Source organism: Rhinoderma darwinii, chromosome 3 (genome assembly GCF_050947455.1).
Source record: "Rhinoderma darwinii isolate aRhiDar2 chromosome 3, aRhiDar2.hap1, whole genome shotgun sequence".
Lineage (NCBI taxonomy): Eukaryota > Metazoa > Chordata > Amphibia > Anura > Rhinodermatidae > Rhinoderma > Rhinoderma darwinii.
The window spans coordinates 292413308-292435735 of NC_134689.1; the positions used below are offsets into that span (position 1 = coordinate 292413308).

Here is a 22428-nt window from a genome sequence, read left to right on the forward strand (position 1 = left end):
ATGGACAATGATGTCAGCGGCTCTCTCTAGGAGCGGAATCCTCTGTGTCAGATCACTCTGTCAGGGATTCCGCTACTGGAGAAGCCCCTGGTATCAGTATCAATATATGGACAATGACGTCAGGGGCTACTCCTGGAGCGGAATCCCCGCTCTGGCAGGGGATTCCGCTTTTAGAGTTAACCCTTGACGTCACTGTCCATATATGGACAGAGACATCAGGGGCTTCCTGTAGGAGCGGAATCTTTGGCCAGAGGGATTCCGGTCCTACAGGGAGCTACAGTGGTGCTTTTTACAGGAAGGGTGTTCCAATTACGGTGGGGGGGGGGGGTGGCGCTATCTGCCGCGGGCATATTGCTAAATGCAGGGGGGATGCTGCTATCTACAGCAGGGGGTGGCGCTATTTACAGGGCGTGTGGTGCTATCTACAGGGGGGTTGTATATACAGGGGGTGTGGCACTATCTACGTGGGTACTGTGGCAATATATTGCCACTATCTACAGGGGACACTGTGGCGCTATCTACATGGGCACTGTGTGTGGCACTATGTGGGCATTATCTACAGGGAGAACTGTGGCACTATGTGGGCACTATTTACAGTGGGCTCTATCTATGTGGGCACTGACACTATGTGGGCAATGTGGCACTATCTACAGTGGTATTGCATCACTATCAACATGGGCACTGTGTTTTCAGGGGGTTGGGACATAAAACTCTAATGAATAAAATTCATCTATTTTTTTAACGTCCATGAAAAATGGATGGTAAATGCCGGTTAAGAACGGTCAGACGGCCGGGAAATGGATTCAAATTTTGAGACATACTGATGCAAAACAGCCATGAAAAACTGACAGTTGATTCGTCGTTGACTGCCATTTTTTCCATGGTTGTGTGTATATAGCCCTCTTCACTCTCCCCTCACTGTGATCCAGGGTAACGGAAAGAGAAGAGGACTAATTGTTACAGAGCAATACAGTGTAGTTGTATGTATGTATATATATATATATATATATATATATATATATATATAAAATTTACAAAAAAGTTTTTTGAAAAAAAATTTGTGAATAGTTTGCTCATAATAAAAATTTAAAACACTGAATTAATTAAACTAATCTAGAAAATGAAAGCCTCATAAGTCTTGTAAACAAAACCAAAGTAAAAATAGTGGTGATATTCAAAGCGGTTCCAAAAATATTATCGTTTAAAGAAGTGCATATCAAAAATGGAACATTTGACCTGGACACAGGAGCTTCAATGACACACATCCCAAAAATTTCTGACATGTCTTTATTAAAGTTTGTTTTATTCACATTGTCACATAAAAAAAAAAAAAAAAGATTCTCTGTAAGCAGCGGAAAATGTTTAGACAAATTCAAAGAGTCCATGAGCAGTAAAAAAAAAAACAACTCAACTTTTGGATGCTTCACTCTTTAGTTTTTCTAAAACAGCTTCTGGTGTCATAGCAGCTGAAATCTTCACAATTTTCTCCCGGCTTTTTCCACCCTGAAGCAATAATGTTAGTTAGCTTATTATATGCATCACATTATTCTGTTATATTATCTAGTTTCGGCAAGTCAGAAATGGCTCCACACTATCCCAAATCAGCACAGAACGGTTTTACTCTTCTCATACATAAATTAGGTGATGTAGTATTAATAAAACAGTTAAGATGCAATGGATAAGGATATGTTCATGCGGGGCGGAACTTAGGTACATGTGGATTTTGATGAAGATTTTGTTGCAGATTTTTCCCTTTGCATTGCAAAAAGGATAAAACTCCAGCATGCCCTAAAATATATGCAAATGTTTCCTGCAGAATGTGAATTTTTTTTTAAACCCCATTCACTTGTATTGTACTTTAAATTGTTACAGATTTTCATATGGACCAGTTACAAAAATGGCTTGTCAATGCAGTTAGGGACTGACATCAAGAGTTGCAGAAGGTCATCCCAGTGGAAATAATAATCAATGAGCTTAACCTTCTACAGAAACAATGAAAAAAAAAAAAATGTACACACACACACACACACACACACACACACACACACACACACACACAGAATTATTTGGACAGTGACACAAGTTTTGGCATTTTAGCCGTTTACCAAAACATATTGAATATACAGTTCTATAATCAATATGGGCTTAAACTGCAGACTCTCAGCTTTAGGCCTCGTTTACACGAGTGTGATATACGTCCGTGCGACGCGCGTGCTTTTCACGCGGGTCGCACGGACCTATACAAGTCTATGGGGCAGTGCAGACAGTCCGTGAGTTTTGCGCAGCGTGAGTCCGCTGCGTAAAACTCACGACATGTTCTATATTTCGCCGTTTTTCGCGCATCACGCACCCATTGAAGTTTTGGAATTGTGGAAATCACACGATTGATAGACATGTTAATGATATGCAAATAATAAAAAAATGGAAACATTATTCCAAACAACTTGATTTATTCAGTATAGGGTATAAATGCCACGTACAGAAATACACGCACTTACACGCCTTGGCATGCTATCAATGTGGTTACTAATGGTTGTCTGAGGAATGTTATGCCACGCTGAATGCACTTGGGTACGCAAATCATCAAGATTGGCTGCTGGCAGCTCCCTTTGCAAATGCCGACCAATGATGTCCCAGATGTGCTTGATGGGAGACAAGTCCAGAGATGCTGCAGGCCATGGTAGCAGGTTTAGGCCACACAGGTTGCTCACAGTAGCACGAGCAATATGCAGCCTGGCGTTGTGCTGTTGAAAAACGGCTTCTGGGGCACTTTGGAGAAATTGCCATACCACTGGTTCCACGACCAAATCAATGTAACGCTGAGCTGTTAGTGTAACTAAAATGAAGACTAGAGGGATCCGGCTACCGTACATTATGCCACCACATACCATAATCCCGGGAGTAGGACCGGTGTGATGTTCCCTTGTGAAGGCCTCTTCATGGCGTTGCCCACTTGGTTTCCAGATAATCTCCGGCTATCATTGCGTCCGAGACAAAAGCGGGACTCATCGCTGAAGAGGATAGACCTCTATTCCAGCCTACATTGCCGTCTTGCTGTGCACCATGATAGCCTTTGAGAGCGGTGGCATGTTGTCAATGGAACACCTGTAGCTGGACGTCTGGCTGGTAGCTCAATGTTGTTCAAACGCCTTCTGATGGTTTGGTTGACTCTGGTCCCCGCCCTAGACTTGGGATGTGACATTCAATTTCACTTGCAGTGCAGAATGGATCACTACGCATCATTTTTCCAATCAGCTGATCGGTCCGTGCAGAGGTTCACCTCCACACACCCCTTGCTGTTATTCCTGTTCATTGTTGTTCTCCCAACCTTCAGGAAAAGTGCTGACATCTCAGCCTAGGCGCGTAGCGATTTGCCGGAGTGATAACAAAGGTCTCTCAGTTCAAGGATTCTGTCCCTCTCAGTTTGCGACAAGTGGTGAGAACTGGCACGTCAACAAACAGGAGGCATCGCTTTTTTGAGGTTTCATGTGGCTAAAAAACTTTGCTTTCTATCTGGATTTTATGCCGCTCCCACATGCCAGTTTGGAGCTTGGTGCTTGAAATTTGATCATTTGCAGATTTGAGCGACACCTGCTTCCTCGATTTGCATAACCTTACAGTTTGCCCTTCTTGGTGTTGCAATTTCAATGTTGAGGAGTGTAGGAAAAAAATATAGGTGATACATTCCCTTTAACCCCTTCCTGCAAAATTAGAGTTCTGGTGCAGCGGCATTGCAAGTAACGTACTGCAATCCGATGGACCAGACCCGTCATGCGGATGAAGCGGGCACAGGAGCTGTGCACGCTTCATCTTCAGCGGGTGTCAACTGTAATATACATTACAGCTGACACCCGCCGATCCCCGCCGTTTAACCCCTTCAATGCGGCGGTCAATGGCGTCCACCGCATTGAATTGGTTGACAGCGGGAGGGGGCTCCCTCTCTACCCCCCCTGTGAGTGATCGCGGGTGCCAATGGTTGCTATAGCAACCAGGAAGCCTAGCAACGGCTTTATGGTCAGCCAGGTAGGGAAGCCTATTAGGTCCTGCCCAAGGCAGGACCTAATAGGCTAACTGTCAGTTGGAAGATGGCAGTTACAATACACTGCACTACATAAGTAGTGAAAAGGCAACGGACTAGCCCAAGGCCCCTTATTGACCGCCGTGAAAAGGCGTATTGCTGGTCACTAAGGGGTTAATTTTATTATTCATTCACCCCATTAATAACATCATCCTATTATGCCCTGATGTACTCCTCACAGATTACATATACCCTCATGCACTCCTCACAGTTTACATATACACTCATGTACTCCTGACAGTTTACATATACCCTGATATACTCCTCACAGCTTACATATACCCTGCTGTACTCCGCACAGATTACATATACTCTGATGTACTCCGCCCGGTTTACATATACCCTGATATACTCCGCCCAACTTACATATACCCTGATGTACTCTTCCCGGCTTACATATACCCTGATGTACTCCGCCCGGCTTACATATACCTTGATGTACTCCGCCCGGCTTACATATACCTTGATGTACTCCGCCCGGCTTACATATACCTTGATGTACTCCGCCCAACTTAGATATACCCTGTATTATGACCAGCTTATATATACCCTGATGCACTCCGTACAGCTTGTAGCGTCCATGGCCGCGGGATGTCGGATTTACTCACCTCCCGACGCCCGAAGCCATGGATCCGTGAGCGCTGGTCCCCATCTCCTTCCTAGGAGACGCCAGCGCTCACTTCCGCTCCGTTCTGCTGTGTCCCGTAGGGTGCGCGCACACGCTCATGCCCGGCCTTAAAGGGCCAGCGCGCGCAAATAGGAAGTCGTCATCATCATCAACTGCCACGATTTCCTGGTCTATAAGAAGGCCCCAGGCCTTCTAATCCTTGCCTGAGCGTTGTTAGTTTTCCCAGTCTGTCTTGCAAATGGTCCCTTAGTGTTTCCCGTTCCAGTTGTTACCGGTGCCTTGTTCCCTGTTCCTGTTTCCCGTGCTGTGCCTTTGTATCTAGTCGTGCCACGTCCTGTGTCATCTGCCACGTCCGGAGGAATCCGCCACGTCCTGTATCATCTGCCACGACCGGAGGAATCCGCCACGTCCTGTGTCATCTGCCATGTCCGGAGGAATCCGCCACGTCCTGTGTCATCTGCCACGTCCGGAGGAATCCGCCACGTCCTTTGTCATCTGCCACGCCCTGTGTCATCCGCCACGCCCTGTGTCATCCGCCACGTCCGGAGGAATCCGCCATGTCTGGCGCAACCTGCGGCACCCGTGTCATCCGCCACGTTTGGCGTTATCTGCTGCACCCATCTCCATCTGTGCCAGAGCTGCGGCCACCGTCTGGACTATCCAGGTACCCTTGTGCGGGACATTGTATTTCTGGGGTTTCCTGTTATTTGGCCAGCTGCCTCCCCGCTACGGCGGTACGGCCTAGTGGGTCCACTAACCCGCTCCGTGACACAGCTTACATATACCCTGAGGTACTCCGCCCAGTTTATATATACCCCGATATACTCCGCCCAGCTTACATATGCCCTGATGTACTCACAGATTACATATACCCTCATGTACTCCTCACAGTTTACATATACCCTGATATACTCCGCACAGCTTACATATACCCTGATATACTCCTTACAGTTTACATATACCCTGATGTACTCCTTACAGTTTACATATACCCTGATATACTCCGCACAGCTTACATATACCCTGATATACTCCTTACAGTTTACATATACCCTGATGTACTCCTTACAGTTTACATATACCCTGATGTACTCCGCACAGATTACATATGCCCTAATGTACTCCGCCCAGCTTACATATACCCTGATGTACTCCGCACAGATTACATATGCCACCACATTATAAACTGAAATACCAGTAAAACCCCAAACAAAACTACTACCAAGCAAAATCTACGCTCCAAAAGCCAAATGGCGGTCCTTCTGAGCCTGACAGTGTGCCCAAACAGCAGTTTATTACCACATATGGGGTATTACTGTATTCTGGAGAACCCACTTAACAATGTATGGGGTGTGTGTCTCCAGTGGCACAAGCTGGGCACAACATATTGGTCACTAAAATGGCATATCAGTGGAAAAATGGCAATTTTCAATCTGCAACATCCACTGTGCACTAATTTCTGCAAAACACTTGCGGGGTCAAAATGCTCACAATACCTCTAGATGAATTTCTTCAGGGATGTAGTTTCCAAAATGAGGTAATTTTTTGGGGCTTTCCAATGTACTGGTACCTTAGCTCAATGCAACATGGGGTCAGAAAACTAATTTTGTAAAATCTCCACTCCAAAAACCAAATTGCGCTCCTTCCCTTTAGAGCCGTGCTGTGTGTTCAAATAGCAGTTTATGACCACATGTGGGGTATTGCCATACTCGGGAGAAATTGCTTTACAAATGTTGGGGTGCTTATTCTCCTTTACCCCTAGTGAAAATGAAAAAATGCAACTTTTTAGTGGAAAACATTTTGATACTAATTTTTACGGCCGAATTCCAATAAAATCTGCAAAAAAACCGGGGGGTGTAAATGCTCACTATACTCCTAGATAGATTCCTTAAGGTGTGTAATATCCCAAATGGGGTCACTTTTAAGGGCTTCCACTGTTTTGGCTCCGCAGGGGCTTTTGAAATGTGACATGGCACCCGAAAACCATTCCAGCTAAATTTGAGCTCCAAATGGCGCTCCTTCCCTTCTGAGCCCTGTAGTGTGTCCAAACAGCAGTTTATGACCACTTATGTGGGGTATTGCCATAATCGGGAGAAATTGCTTTTCAAATGTTGGGGTGCTTTTTCTCCTTTATTTCTTGTAAAAATTTAAAATGTCCACATTTTATCGGAAAAAAATTAGCTTTTCAATTTCATGGCCTAATTCCACTAAATTTGGCAAAAAAAACTGTGGGGTCAAAATGCTCCCTATACCCCTAGATAAGATCCTTCAGGGGTATAGTTTCCAAAATGGGGTCACTTTTGGGGGGTTTCCACTGATTTGGTCCCGCAGGGGCTTTGCAAATGTGACATGGCGCAGCAAACCATTCCAGCAAAATTTGTGCTCCAAAAGCCAAATGGTGCTCCTTCTCTAAGCCCTGCCGTGGGTCGAAACAGCAGTTTATTGCCACATATGGGGTATTGCTGTGCTCAGAAGAGGTTGCTTTACAAATGTTGGGGTGCTTTTTCTCCTTTATTTATTGTGAAAATGGAAAAATCTGAGCTAAAACTACATTTTATTAGAAAAAAACTTAGATTTTCATTTTCACGGCCTAATTCCACTAAAGTCAGCAAAAAACCTGTGGGGTAAAAATGCTTGCTATATCCCTCGATAAATTCTTTCATGGGTGTAGTTTCCCAAATGGGGTCACTTTTGGGGGTTTTCCACTGTTTTGGTCCCACAGGGGCCTTGCAAATGCGACATGGCACCCAAAAAACATTGCAGCAAAACTTGAGCTCCAAAAGCCAAATGGCGCTCCTTCCCTTCTGAGCTCTGCCGTGTTTCAAAACACCAGTTTATTACCACATATGGGGTATTGCCGTAATCCGGAGGAATTGCTTTTCAAATGTTGGGGTGTTTTTTGTCCTTTATGTCTTGTAAAAATTGAAAATTTCTACTTTTTATTGGAAAAAACTTCATTTTCACTGCCTCATTCCACTAAATTCAGCAAAAAACAGTGGGGTCAAAATGCCCACTATACCCCTTGATAAATTCATTGAGGGTGTAGTTTGCCAAATGGTGTCTGTTTGGGAGTGTTTCCACTGTTTTGGCCCCACAAGACCTCTTCAAAAGTGACATGGTGCCTAAAATATATTCTAATAAAAAGAAGGCCCCAAAATCCTCTAGGTGCTCCTTTGTTTCAGAGGCTTGTGCTTCAGTCCATTAGCACACTAGGACCACATGTGGGATATTTCTGAAAACTACAGAATCTGGGCAATAAATATTAAGGCTGGGTTCACAAGACCTATTTTCAGGCGTAAACGAGGCGTATTATGCCTCGATTTACGCCTGAAAATAGGGCTACAATACGTCGGCAAACATCTGCCCATTCATTTGAATGGGTTTGCGGACGTACTGTGCAGACGACCTGTAATTTACGCGTCGTCGTTTGACAGCTGTCAAACAACGACACGTAAATTGACTGCCTCGGCAAAGAAGTGCAGGGCACTTCTTTGCAACGTAATTTGAGCCGTTCTTCATTGAAGTCAATGAGGAGCAGCTCAAGATTTACGAGCGTCAAAGACGCCTCGCATAATGCGAGGAGTAGCTTTTACGTCTGAAACGACGCAGCTGTTTTCTCCTGAAAACAGTCTGTCTTTTCAGACGTAAAAGACAGTTCTCGTGTGCACATACCCTAAGTTGCGTTTCTCTGGTAAAACCTTATGTGTTACAGAAACAAAAGGATTAAATATGAATTTCTGCAATAAAAATTAAATGTGTACATTTCACCCCTACTTTGCTTTAATTCTTGTGAAATGCCTAAATAGTTAAGAAACTTTCTTAATGCTGTTTTGAATACTCTGAGGGGTGCAATTTTTAAAATGAGGTGATTTATACAGGTTTGTATTGTATGGCCCCTAAAAACAGCTTCACAACTGAACTGGTCCCTGAAAAAATTGCTTTAAATTTTCTTGAAAATGTGAGAAATTGATGCTAAAGTTCTAAGTTATTACCACATAAAGTGACACGTCAGATTTGAAAAAATCGGCTTCGTCTTTAAGGCCAAAACAGGCTGTGTCCTGAAAGGGTTAAGCTAGAGACTGCTGTTTACAAAAATATTACTGACTTACCTTATCGAGATTAACTTCACTTTTCTTTACTTCTAGAACCTTTGAGAGATAGCGGCATAGCTCAGCATTTGCCTCCCCGTCAGATGGAGGAGCAGCAATCGCAACTCCAACAGCCTCTGTTGTCACATCTATTGTACAAATATAATACTGTCAATGAATTTGAGATTGCAGAGTGCAGATTTCATCTGTGCATGGAAATGAAGATAGTGTGTTGTTGAGAAAATGTGATAGGAATGTAAAAGCAGGATTTATTTTTTCGCATAACAGCTAAGTATAGGTTATGGCTTATACACAGGAATATTTATTCCCACTGAAATCACACCTGTGAACAGAAAAGGCTTGGCCATGACGAAAACCTGTAAAGTTGGTAGCCCAGATGATATGATGATTAAGAATGAGTAGATTTGTATCAGAGTGCTGTACTATGTTCGCAACAACGTACAGTACATTGCAAGTGGGTGGTGTTTTACATGTGTAGGGAAAAATCTGCATGGATTTTAGGACATGTTGCAGATTTTCAAATCTGCAGCATGCTCTGTATGGAGGAATTTCTTCCATTTGCCACAAATTTCAACGTCTGCAATAAATCTTGCTGTAGATTTGCGGCAATTTCTGCCAAAGACCATTTCCACCATGTCTGAACATACCCGAGATAAAACTAGTAAGGCAGCATGTGAGTCGCGACAGGTACGCCTTTTTTTTACTGGCTAGCCAGAAAGGTAGACAATACAAGCACTAGGTTTCTTGGCACAATCTACGCTGGCTAGGGCTATACGTTAGACAGTCTGTAGAGTGGCCATGACACAACCGAGGCTGTTGATTTGGGATGTAGCATGCCCTACCATCCGCCACATCCCTAACATTGGGGTAGGGGGGCTGTCTGGTAACACAGCAAGCTTCCAGTTTTACTAAAGCCATACTACCATCTATGCTATGTAGATATAGCCTACCATGGGCAGCAAATATGACGTATGAGGAATGTACTGAAGTGCTATTCTAAGTAGTTACCTGTTACAGCATTCAGTTTGGAGCCTGGTTTGGCATGTACAGATATTAAAACAGAGCCACTTTTGTGTAGTACAACAGGACCTGTAGGATGGGCAGCCTGTGCCAATTCCTTCTTCTGACCCTTTCCCTGTAAAGGACAATTGCATTAAGGATAAAGCACAATCATTTTAATTTTATAGATAACATAAAAATAATACTGAATCAGGGGGAACACAGAAGCAGTGAGCCCCTGTGCAAGAACAATATATGGGTCCTTTACTCGCCAATAACTCTTCATAGAGCACTCCATCCATGAAACTCACTAGCCCAGTCTCTTACATGCAGATCTATTAGACAGTAGGAAGATGCTTTTAAGGCTGGATTCACACGAGCATGTTACGTCCGTAATGGACGGACGTATTTCGGCCGCAAGTCCCGGACCGAACACACTGCAGGGAGCCGGGCTCCTAGCATCATAGTTATGTACGACGCTAGGAGTCCCTGCCTCTCCGTGGAACTACTGTCTCGTACTGAAAACATGATTACAGTACGGGACAGTTGTCCTGCAGAGAGGCAGGGACTCCTAGCGTCTTACATAACTATGATGCTAAGAGCCCGGCTCCCTGCACTGTGTTCAGTCCGGGACTTGCGGCCGAAATACGTTCTGTCCATTACAGACGTAACATGCTCGTGTGAACGCAGCCTTAGGCTTGACAGAAATACTGGGGTTTTTCTACGGCAAAATACGTACGTTTTATGTGCAGATTTTGCTGCAGACTTCAACCCTTCTACAGGCTTGTTCACACACAACGGAATTGCTGCAGAGAATTTCTGGAGTGATTCCATGGAAAGTAGCAGACTTTCCGCTGCAGAAAAAACGCACCATTTCCTGCGTTTTTTACTGCAGTATATGGTGTGTATTTCGCTGCTGGAAGATGGTGACATCCCCTCTGAAAAACGCAGCAATTCTGTCCACTTTCCGCAGCAGGAATTCACATGCAGCGGTATGAAAAATACGCACCGCAGGTCAATTTCGGCTCTGAATTTTTACACAGCATGCGGATGAGATTTATTAAATCAGATCCACTATTGCTGCTACTGTATACTGCTGCGTTTTTTCTGTCCGCAATTCCAGACGGAAAAAACACAGCAATTCCGTTACGTGTGGACGGGCCCTAAATCGAAAAGGCTGAAATCGGCAGTGCACATGCAAAACAAATTGAGCATGCTGCGGTTTTGAAAAAACGCTGCATGATCTGATTTCCGTCCATGAAACGTTCAGCAGTTTGTGGATGAGATATGTTCAAATTTCATCCACACGGCTGGGACTATAATCCGCTTCGTCTGAATTCAAGCCCATGGTGGCAGTTGCCCTTTTATCAAATGCGCCCATGTGAAACTGCGAAGGCTGCACATATGGTATGATCGAAACCTTGTACTGAGTCCACATAGGACATGTACAGTATGTAGATATATTTTGTCACAATTGGAAAAACTACCAATTGACAATAACTTTTTGCATTGTTCGACATAAAAAATTATCTTGTTATTAATACAAATGTGATAACAACTGAGAGAGGTTAAAAAAGATGATCACAGATTAGGTATAAGCTAAAATAATATAAACGAATTGACTACTGGGGCAGACATATCAGCCACAGTACTGATACATGCACCTCAATATCTCCAGACCCTCCCTACACCTCAATATCTCCAGACCCTCCCAACACCTCAATATCTCCAGACCCTCCCTACACCTCAATATCTCCAGACCCTCCCTACACCTCAATATCTCCAGACCCTCCCTACACCTCAATATCTCCAGACCCTCCCTACACCTCAATATCTCCAGACCCTCCCTACACCTCAATATCTCCAGACCCTCCCTACACCTCAATATCTCCAGACCCTCCCTACACCTCAATATCTCCAGACCCTCCCTACACCTCAATATCTCCAGACCCTCCCTACACCTCAATATCTCCAGACCCTCCCTACACCTCAATATCTCCAGACCCTCCCTACACCTCAATATCTCCAGACATTTCCTCCAACTTAAAAGAAATGGGTAACTAAACTTTCTGAAAACTTCTGACATATAGTGACATGTCAGAATTTTGATGGGTGGGGGTCCAAGCACCGGGACCCCCACGGATCGTTAAAACAAAGCGTCAGACGCGCTCGGGTGAGCCGCTTGGTCTCTGATCAGCTTTTCTCGGAAAGCCGATGTAATGGTGTTACGACTCAATAGTAAGACTATGAGCCCGTACACCGTTACATTGGCTTTGCGGGAAAAGCAATCAGAAACTAAGCGGCTCACCCGAGCGCGCCTGACGCTTCATTTTATTGATCGAGTGGTCTAAGTCCTCGGACCGACACCGATCAAAACTCCTGATATGTCACTATGACATGTCAGAAGTTTTCTAAAGTTTAGTCATGCTTTAACCAATAACCAATACCAAAAAACTGCAGTCAATGAGCACCCCCCCCCCCCCACACATGAATGACAATTCAGGGTGCGGAGCAGGAAACTGAGCAGCCTAGAGTGACTACAGGGGAGCACGCACAATTGTTACTAAAGTGGCACAGATTTTTAAACCCACTTAAAGAGGCTCTGTCACTAGTTTAGTAATGCCCTATCCACTTCTGATAGACGCTGTCACACTGATAATGCTAGTGAGATTTGTTTCCCGAAACGTGTATTATTTTAAAAGTTATGAGCTTTTTTCTAAATATGTAAATGAGTCTTTATTAGACAAGTGGGAGGTAACACCAGCGATTCTCCTGAGGTGGAGCTAAGTCACAGCCTCTGACGCTGTCCTATCAGCATGAAGCTGCTTCACACAGTGTGAGAGACTGAGGCTGGAGGGAAGGGGGAACACTTTAACAGGTTCCCGACCGCTGGCCGTAAATATACGGCCAGCGGTCAGGGTCTCTAAAGTCCGGCGTATAGTATATATACGGCCGCACTTCAGAGACTGTGCACGCGCGATCGCGTGCACACAGCTCTGTGCCCTGGCTGTTACTAACAGCCATGGGCACTGGGCAGAATGTCAGGGGTCAATCTTTTGGCCCCTGAACATGTGATCGCTGTGACAACCAATCACAGCGATCACATGCATTTCTGCATAGAAAACAGTGTGCACGCGATCGCGTGCACACAGCCCTGTGCCCTCGCTGTTACCAACAGCTCTGGGCACTGGGCAGAGTATCAGGGACCAATCTGATGGTCCCTGATCATGTGGTCGCTGTGAAAACCTATCACAGCGACCACATTTGTTTTATTTTAACTTTTCTGGCAGTAAATCTCCTGCCTCTTTTCTTCTCCTCAAACATTGTTTCAGTTTGAGGAGAAGAAGAGACTCGGGAGAATTGCTGCCAGAAGAATACAGTGAAAAAAAATACAGTTACACTAAAACATTCTCTGTATAGATAGATTTCAATCTATCTATACAATCTATCTATCCATCTATCTTTTTTTCTATCTATCTACCTTTCTTTCTTTTATTCTATTAGAATAGGCAGGTAGGGAGTATATAATTATATATATATCCACATATATATAATATATATAGCAATAGCGGTTTATTTTTTTGTTAGCGGTAGTGTAGATATATATAGCAGTTAGTTTGTGTGTTTTATAAAAAAAAAAAAAAATTTGTTTAGTTAGTGTTAGTGTTAGTTACGTTATGGCGAGGAAGTTGTTTAGCGCCGAGGAGGCATACGCCATGCTGTGGTCTGAGTCGGAGACCGCATCAGAGATGGCGTCCGAGATGGAACCTGTTTTAGGTAGTGACGATGACAGCGTCACTTCAGGTTCATCTTCAGGGGACGTTGTCCCTGATGCAGTCGAAACTGCAGAACCTGAAAGCGCAGGGCCAAGTAGCGCTGTAGCACGGGACAGCCTGGTCCCTCCAGTCCAGGCTCTTGTATGGGCACCTGCCCCATCTTTTGGGCCTAGAATCCACGGATTTACGGCCACTCCTGGCATAACCGTGGACAATACAAATTTTGTCCAAATGGATTACTTCCATTTATTTATAACGGACGACATCCTAAATCAGATTGTCCACGAAACAAATTTATATGCCACGCAATATATAAGGCAGAAACCTTCATCCACCCATGCCAGAGATTGGACGCCCACCAATTTGCAGGAATTAAAAATTTTTTTGGGGCTCACCCTAAATATGGGTATTGTCAAAAAGCCCTCCATTAGGTCTTACTGGTCAACAAGACCCGCCCAAGCCACCCCAGTATATTCTGCAGTAATGCCCAGGTCTCGTTATGAGACAATAATGAGGTTCCTCCACTTCAATGACAACGCACAGGCCCCCCCAAGTACCGATGCAAACCGGGATCGGTTGTTCAAAATAAGACCGCTAATAAATTCCCTGAATAATTTATTTCTGCAACTCTACACCCCTGAGCAGAATGTAAGTGTGGACGAATCCCTCCTCAACTTTCATGGCAGACTTAGCTTTCGCCAATATCTACCTTCCAAAAGGGCAAGATATGGCGTTAAGCTCTACAAATTGTGTGAAAGCGGGTCAGGATATACCACCGCCTTCAGGATTTATGAAGGGCGGGACCGCACAATAAATGTTCCTGGATGCCCCCCTGATCTTTCCACCAGCAGTAAGATTGTGTGGGAGATAATGCAGCCTCTGCTTCACAAGGGGTACCACCTGTACTGTGATAATTTTTATTCTAGTGTGCCCCTGTTTAGGCATTTGCATGCTGCAAGGACTGGGGCATGTGGTACCATGCGCAAAAACAGAATTGGTTTTCCACAGCAATTAGTGGGGAAGCGCATTGTAAAGGGGGACTCCTGTGCTTATGCATCTGAAGAATTGCTGGCGGTCAAGTTCAGGGATCGCAAAGATGTGTATGTGCTACGCACGATTCATACCGCAGGAACAGTGGCAGTGAGGGAAAGAGGGGCAACATCGGACAAGCACAAACCAGTGAGCGTGTCCGAATATAACAAGTACATGGGGGGGGTGGATTTAAGCGACCAGGTTTTACAACAGCCCTATTTAGTAAAACGCAAAACTAAAACCTGGTACAAAAAGGTGGCCATTTATTTGTTACAGGTGGCCATCCACAACTCATTTGTGCTCTACAAAAAAAACAGCGGCAGAGACACATACCTGGATTTCCAGGAAAAAATTATTGAAGGCCTCATTTTTGATGTTCAGGACACCCGAGAATGCCCCCAGTCTGAGGATGTCACGCGACTGACTGAAAGACACTTCATCAGTCGGATTCCCCCAACAGCAACCAGAAGCAACCCCCAGAAAAAGTGCCGCGTCTGCAGAAAAGACGGGCACCGCAAAGATTCCCGATATTTCTGTCCCTCATGTCCCTCGCAACCAGGCCTGTGCATTGAGCCATGTTTTAAAAAATACCACACTGTTCTGAATTATTAGATTTTAGTTAATTCGTTGAAAATATATTTGCCCTACATTACGTTTTTATTTTTCCCCTGATTTTACTCCAAGGGTGAGGGAGGGAATGGGTGGGGGGTGGATGTCATGTTTGATGTTTTCTAAAGTTCATCTGCTGGAGAGCTCCATTTGCATTAACCTGAAATTTCTTATTTTAGAAAACCCCAAAAAATAAATTCCCATTATACCCCTAGATGAATATTTTGGGATTTCTGCTTCAAGAGCAGATATTTTGGAAGTGTTATAGAAACTCTGTTGAGTTTTGTAAAACCAGCTTTGAAAAAAAGCGATTTGTGAAATAATCTTCTTCTATCCTCCGCCCTCCTACATCTCTATGTGATAAATAAGACACACATATTTGGTATCCCCATGCTCAGGAGAAGTGGAAGAATGTGAACGGAGATTAATTTTGACCGTGGTCTAAGCCGTGTGTGAAAAATGCTGGTATAAACTGACGCATTTGCTAAAAAATTGCTAATTTTATTTTGATCCATCTTATTCAAGAAACTTTCAGAAGAAAACTGGACTGTCTAAAAATATGATAAAGCCCTTGAAGGAAACCTTGTGGGGTCTACTTGTGTGAATGAAGTCGTTTATGGGGTGTTTCTAATGTTTCAGCAGCATTACGCCCCCCAGAAAACAGTATGCGGCTATAAAATCAAGTGCAGAATTCCTGGACCGAAAAGGCCAAAAAGCCTCCTTTTATGCCAAGCCCTGGCACATGCCCGTGAATAAAGCACACATATTTGGTATCCCCATGCACGGGAGAAGTGGAAGAATGTGAAATGCGATGAATTTTGTCCGTGGTCCATTTTGTGTGTGAAAAAGCTAGCATAAAATGACGCATTTGTTAAAAAAAAAAAAGGTAATTTTATTTTGTTCCATCTTATTCAAGAAACTTTCAGAAGAAAACTGGACTGTCTAAAAATATGATAAACCCCTTGAAGGAAACCTTGTGGGGTCTACTTGTGTGAATGAAGTCATTTATGGGGTGATTCTAATGTTTCAGCAGCATTAGGCCCCCCAGAAAACAGTATGCGGCTCTAAAATCAAATGCAGAATTCCTGGACCAAAAAGCCTCCTTTTATGCCAAGCCCTGGCACATGCCCGCACAGCGAATAAGGCACACATATTTGGTATCCCCATGCACGGGAGAAGTGGAAGAACGTGAAAGGAGATGAATTTTGGCCGTGGTCTATACCGTGTGTGAAAAATACTAGCCTAAACTGACGCATTTGCTAAAAAAGTGCTGATTTTATTTTGTTCCATCTTATTCAAGAAACTTTCAGAAGAAAACTGGACTGTCTAAAAATATGATAAACCCCTTGAAGGAAACCTTGTGGGGTCTACTTGTGTGAATGAAGTCATTTATGGGGTGTTTCTAATGTTTCAGCAGCATTAGGCCCCCCAGAAAACAGTATGCGGCTCTAAAATCAAATGCAGAATTCCTGGACCAAAAAGCCTCCTTTTATGCCAAGCCCTGGCACATGCCCGCACAGCGAATAAGGCACACATATTTGGTATCCCCATGCACGGGAGAAGTGGAAGAACGTGAAAGGAGATGAATTTTGGCCGTGGTCTATACCGTGTGTGAAAAATACTAGCCTAAACTGACGCATTTGCTAAAAAAGTGCTGATTTTATTTTGTTCCATCTTATTCAAGAAACTTTCAGAAGAAAACTGGACTTGCTAAAAATATGATAAACCCCTTGAAGGAAACCTTGTGGGGTCTACTTGTGTGAATGAAGTCATTTATGGGGTGTTTCTAATGTTTCAGCAGCATTAGGCCCCCCAGAAAACAGTATGCGGCTCTAAAATCAAATGCAAAATTCCTGGACCGAAAAGGCCAAAAAGCCTCCTTTTATGCCAAGCCCTGGCACATGCCCGCACAGCGAATAAGGCACACATATTTGGTATCCCCATGCACGGGAGAAGTGGAAGAACGTCAAAGGAGATGAATTTTGTCCGTGGTCTATACCGTGTGTGAAAAATACTAGCCTAAACTGACGCATTTGCTAAAAAAGTGCTGATTTTATTTTGTTCCATCTTATTCAAGAAACTTTCAGAAGAAAACTGGACTTGCTAAAAATATGATAAACCCCTTGAAGGAAACCTTGTGGTGTCTACTTGTGCGAATGAAGTCATTTATGGGGTGTTTCTAATGTTTCAGCAGCATTAGGCCCCCCAGAAAACAGTATGCGGCTCTAAAATCAAATGCAAAATTCCTGGACCGAAAAGGCCAAAAAGCCTCCTTTTATGCCAAGCCCTGGCACATGCCCGCACAGTGAATAAGGCTCACATATTTGGTATCCCCATGCACGGGAGAAGTGGAAGAATGTGAAAGGAGATGAATTTTGTCCGTGGTCTATACCGTGTGTGAAAAATACTAGCCTAAACTGACGCATTTGCTAAAAAAGTGCTGATTTTATTTTGTTCCATCTTATTCAAGAAACTTTCAGAAGAAAACTGGACTTGCTAAAAATATGATAAACCCCTTGAAGGAAACCTTGTGGGGTCTACTTGTGTGAATGAAGTCATTTATGGGGTGTTTCTAATGTTTCAGCAGCATTAGGCCCCCCAGAAAACAGTATACGGCTCTAAAATCAAATGCAAAATTCCTGGACCGAAAAGGCCAAAAAGCCTCCTTTTATGCCAAGCCCTGGCACATGCCCGCACAGTGAATAAGGCTCACATATTTGGTATCCCCATGCACGGGAGAAGTGGAAGAATGTGAAAGGAGATTAATTTTGGCCGTGGTTCATACCGTGTGTGAAAAATGCTAGCATAAACCGACGCAATTGTTAAATTCTTGCATTTTTTTCCAATTTTGCCCACTTTAGTGAAAAAAAAAAAAATGATATATACTGACAAATGCCACTAAAACAAAGCCCTATCTGTCCTTTAAAAAGAGTGTAAAATTCAAAGATGAACTTTATTCACCTGCTGAGTTATAGTCATGTAAAGAAGCGCATAGCAAAATTGTGAAATTTGCTCTGGTCATTTAGCTGTAAAACAGCCTAGTCCTTAACCGGTTAAACAGCCATATTCTAATCCTTCATATGGCACCAGAATCACAGTTCTAGCTGTGACACAACCAGAGAGATCACCAGTTGAAAAACCAGTCGTGAATGGAAGCTGTATACTATATGATCACGCTGTGTTGCTGGGCAGGGAAGGGGGAGAAGCTGTATACTATATGATCACGCTGTGTTGCTGGGCAGGGAAGGGGGAGAAGCTGTATACTATATGATCACGCTGTGTTGCTGGGCAGGGAAGGGGGAGAAGCTGTATGCTGATTGGACAGCGTCATACAGAAAACATTACACCACCCAAAGGAAAAATGAAGAGTCCCCTCCTATTTGTCTATTAGAGCCACATTAGAATATTTTAAAAAATGCTCATAACTACAAAAATAATAAAAGTTTATTTTTATTTTTTAAATGACACTGTAATTATCAGCATCATAGCACCTATTAGATTTTTTAGGAGATAGGGAATTAATAAACTGGTGACAGATCCTCTTTAAAGTATCCCTTTAATATTACCCTCCCACCCGATCTGACATAGAATGTGGAGAGCTGCAACTGCTGGGCGGTACAGTTACCGAGTAAATCATCCAAAGACCTGCAAGTATCGTGAATTTGTCATGTTCTAATTATTAGGACCCGTGCATAATACTTGCTGGGCATCATATGGTTGCCTCGGAAACTGTCCTGCCCAGCGTGCAGTCGTGGCTCTTCACGTCCGATGTCAGATTGGGTGGGAAAGTAGCATCTGGAGAGTGGTAAAAACTTAAACCAATTGCAGTTAAGATTATAAATAAACAATAAATAAAAATGTATAAATTATATATAAGTATAAATAAATTAAAAAAAAGATCACTCACCGTTTAAATCCTTCTGCCGCTTGAGCGCCGACGTTCTGGTGGTCCCCGCCAGTCCTGTAGCAATGAGGCCATGTACATCATTCAAGTGACCACTCCAGCTAATCAAGGCCTGTGATTGGCTGCAGCGGTCATGTGAACGATGTACGTAACGTCATCGCTGCGGAACTGGCAGGGACCACCAGAACATCAGCACTGGAGCGGCAGAAGGATTTAAAAGGTGAGAAATATTTTCTCTATAACATTCTTTTTCGTCTGAGGTTTGATTAGCGGTCTGGAGTGACAGGGGGCCCTGTGTGGGGCACTATCTAAGGATAGCACTGTGGGGGACACTATCTACAGGGGGCGCTGTGTATGGTACTATCTACAGATAGCACTGTGGGGGACACTATCTACAGGGGCACTGTGTATGGTATATCTACAGATAGCACTGTGAGGGGCACTAGCTTCGGGGGGTGCTATGTATGGTACTATCTACTGATAGCACTGTGAGGGGCGCTATCTACAGGGGGTGCTATGTATGGTACAATCTACAGATAGCACTGTGAGGGGCGCTATCTACAGGGGGCACTGTGTATGGTACTATCTACAGATAGCACTGTGAGGGCACTATCTACAGGGGGCGCTGTGTATGGTACTATCTACAGATAGCACTGTGGGGGACACTATCTACAGGGGCACTGCGTATGGTATATCTACAGATAGCACTGTGAGGGGCACTAGCTTCGGGGGGTGCTATGTATGGTACTATCTACTGATAGCACTGTGAGGGGCGCTATCTACAGGGGGTGCTATGTATGGTACAATCTACAGATAGCACTGTGAGGGGCGCTATCTACAGGGGGCACTGTGTATGGTACTATCTACAGATAGCACTGTGAGGGCACTATCTACAGGGGGCACTGTGTATGGTACTATCTACAGATAGCACTGTGAGGGGCGCTATCTACAGGGGGCACTGTGTATGGTACTATCTACAGATAGCACTGTGAGGGGCGCTATCTACAGGGGGCGCTATGTATGGTACTATCTACAGATAGCACTGTGAGGGGCGCTATCAACAGGGGGCACTGTGTATGGTACTATCTACAGATTGCACTGTGAGGGCACTATCTACAGGGGGCACTGTGTATGGTACTATCTACAGATAGCACTGTGAGGGGCACTATCTACATGGGGCACTGTGTATGGTACTATCTACAGATAGCACTGTGAGGGGCACTATCTACAAGGGGCGCTGTGTATGGTATATCTACAGATAGCACTGTGAGGGGCACTATCTACAGGGGGCACTGTGTATGGTACTATCTACAGATAGCACTGTGAGGGGCACTATCTACATGGGGCACTGTGTATGGTATATCTACAGATAGCACTGTGAGGGGCACTATCTACAAGGGGCGCTGTGTATGGTATATCTACAGATAGCACTGTGAGGGGCGCTATCTACAGGGGGCACTGTGTATGGTACTATCTACAGATTGCACTGTGAGGGGCACTATCTACATGGGGCACTGTGTATGATACTATCTACAGATAGCACTGTGAGAGGCACTATCTACAGGGGGCACTGTGTATGATACTATCTACAGATAGCACTGTGAGGGGCAATAGCTAAAGGGGCCACTGAGTATGGCAATATCTACAGACAGCACTGTGAGGGGCACTATCTACAGGTGGCACTGTGCATGGTACTATCTACAGATTGCACTGTGAGGGGCACTATCTACAGAGGGCTCTGTGTATGGTAGTATCTACAGATAGCACTGTGAGGGGCAATAGCTAAAGGGGCCACTGAGTATGGCAATATCTACAGACAGCACTGTGAGGGGCACTATCTACAAGGGGCACTGTGTATGGTACTATCTACAGATAGCACTGTGAGAGGCACTATCTACAGGTGGCACTGTGTATGGTACTATCTACAGATTGCACTGTGAGAGGCGCTATCTACAGGGGACGCTATGTATGGTACTATCTACAGATTGCACTGTGAGGGGCACTATCTACAGAGGGCTCTGTGTATGATACTATCTACAGATAGCACTGTGAGGGGCAATAGCTACAGGGGCCACTGAGTATGGCAATATCTACAGATAGCACTGTGAGGGGCAATAGCTACAGGGGGCACTGAGTATGGCAATATCTACAGATAGCACTGTGAAGGGCACTATCTACAGGGGGCACTGTGTATGGTACTATCTACAGATAGCACTGTGAGGGGCAATAGCTACAGGGGGCACTGTGTATGGTACTATCTAAAGATAGCACTGTGTATGGTGCGCTATCTACAGGGGGCACTTTGTATAGGGGCACTATGTGCAGCACACACTGCCGATTTTGTTAGATTTGATGTTTGAGGCTGATGATTAGGATTTTCAGTCGCAGAAATGTTTGCAACAAAATCTGCAGCATGTGCAGGGGGGCTTATGCTGCAAACGCAGTGCGTGGACAAAAACGATTTTTTCCCTAAACTGCTCCCTTTTACCATCACAGACGACTATAGGTCAAGACACTGACAACTAGTGCTATGGGCCTGGCACAATGTCACACTCGTATCTAAAGATTCCCCTTTGAGGACTACAAGCCATGTGTAGTATTCGTGCAGTGCTATTTCCGGCCTCGCAGCTGTACTGATCATATGAAATTGAACATAAATAGGAAAATAATGGAAAAAATGATAATAGTCCTGCCAGGGAACGCCCGGGAGACGTGTGGCTGCTACTCCCGGGGCAGGCACAGCCGCAGCAGTCACCTCTTTGCTTTCCTTCCGCGGCATTGTGTGAGCTCGGACTGTAGAAGCTGCGGCCCGGGGTGGTGCAGTGACACGGATGACCGTGCGACACACCCGGACGAGCATGGATCCAGTCCCGGCTTCAGCGACGCATGGGGGCGCTGTCCGCATGCAGTGAGGTGCCTCTCTGCTGTACAGTAGTGTAAGAGGCTCCCCGGCTTCACTGTGTGCTAGGCCGCGGCTGTGGAGGGGGCGGATGACTGGCGCACGTTCAGTCGTTTCAATGTCAGTCGGGAAATATTTCATACTAAAGGACTGAATGAATGCATAGAATATATTTACTATGAGACGGTGACATTATATTCCCTTCTCGTGTACAGCAACCGGTGCTCAGCAGGCAGAATCATTCTACAAGAAATGAAAGTAGTAAATTGGTTTCTATGGGCAACGGCACCATTTTTCCTTTGCTATAGTTTTGATAAAAATGTTTCCATCCTGGGTGTGTGTACAATACATGAGTCTCGGTGGTAGGACTGGGTTCATGTCTTTATGAGTGAAA

General features: G+C 44.5%; 1 protein-coding gene across 1 annotated transcript; it reads right to left on the reverse strand.

Annotated features, from left to right (window-relative positions):
* Nucleotides 1-1269: 1269 nt before the first annotated feature.
* Nucleotides 1270-22205, reverse strand: C3H15orf40 (chromosome 3 C15orf40 homolog). The gene is made up of 4 exons (XM_075855238.1): nt 21891-22205; nt 9824-9950; nt 8816-8943; nt 1270-1503 (listed from the first exon to the last, which is right to left on the reverse strand). Exons 1-4 carry the CDS (start codon nt 22173-22175, stop codon nt 1408-1410), a joined length of 636 nt encoding a protein of 211 aa, XP_075711353.1. The 5' UTR covers nt 22176-22205; the 3' UTR covers nt 1270-1407.
* Nucleotides 22206-22428: the final 223 nt, after the last annotated feature.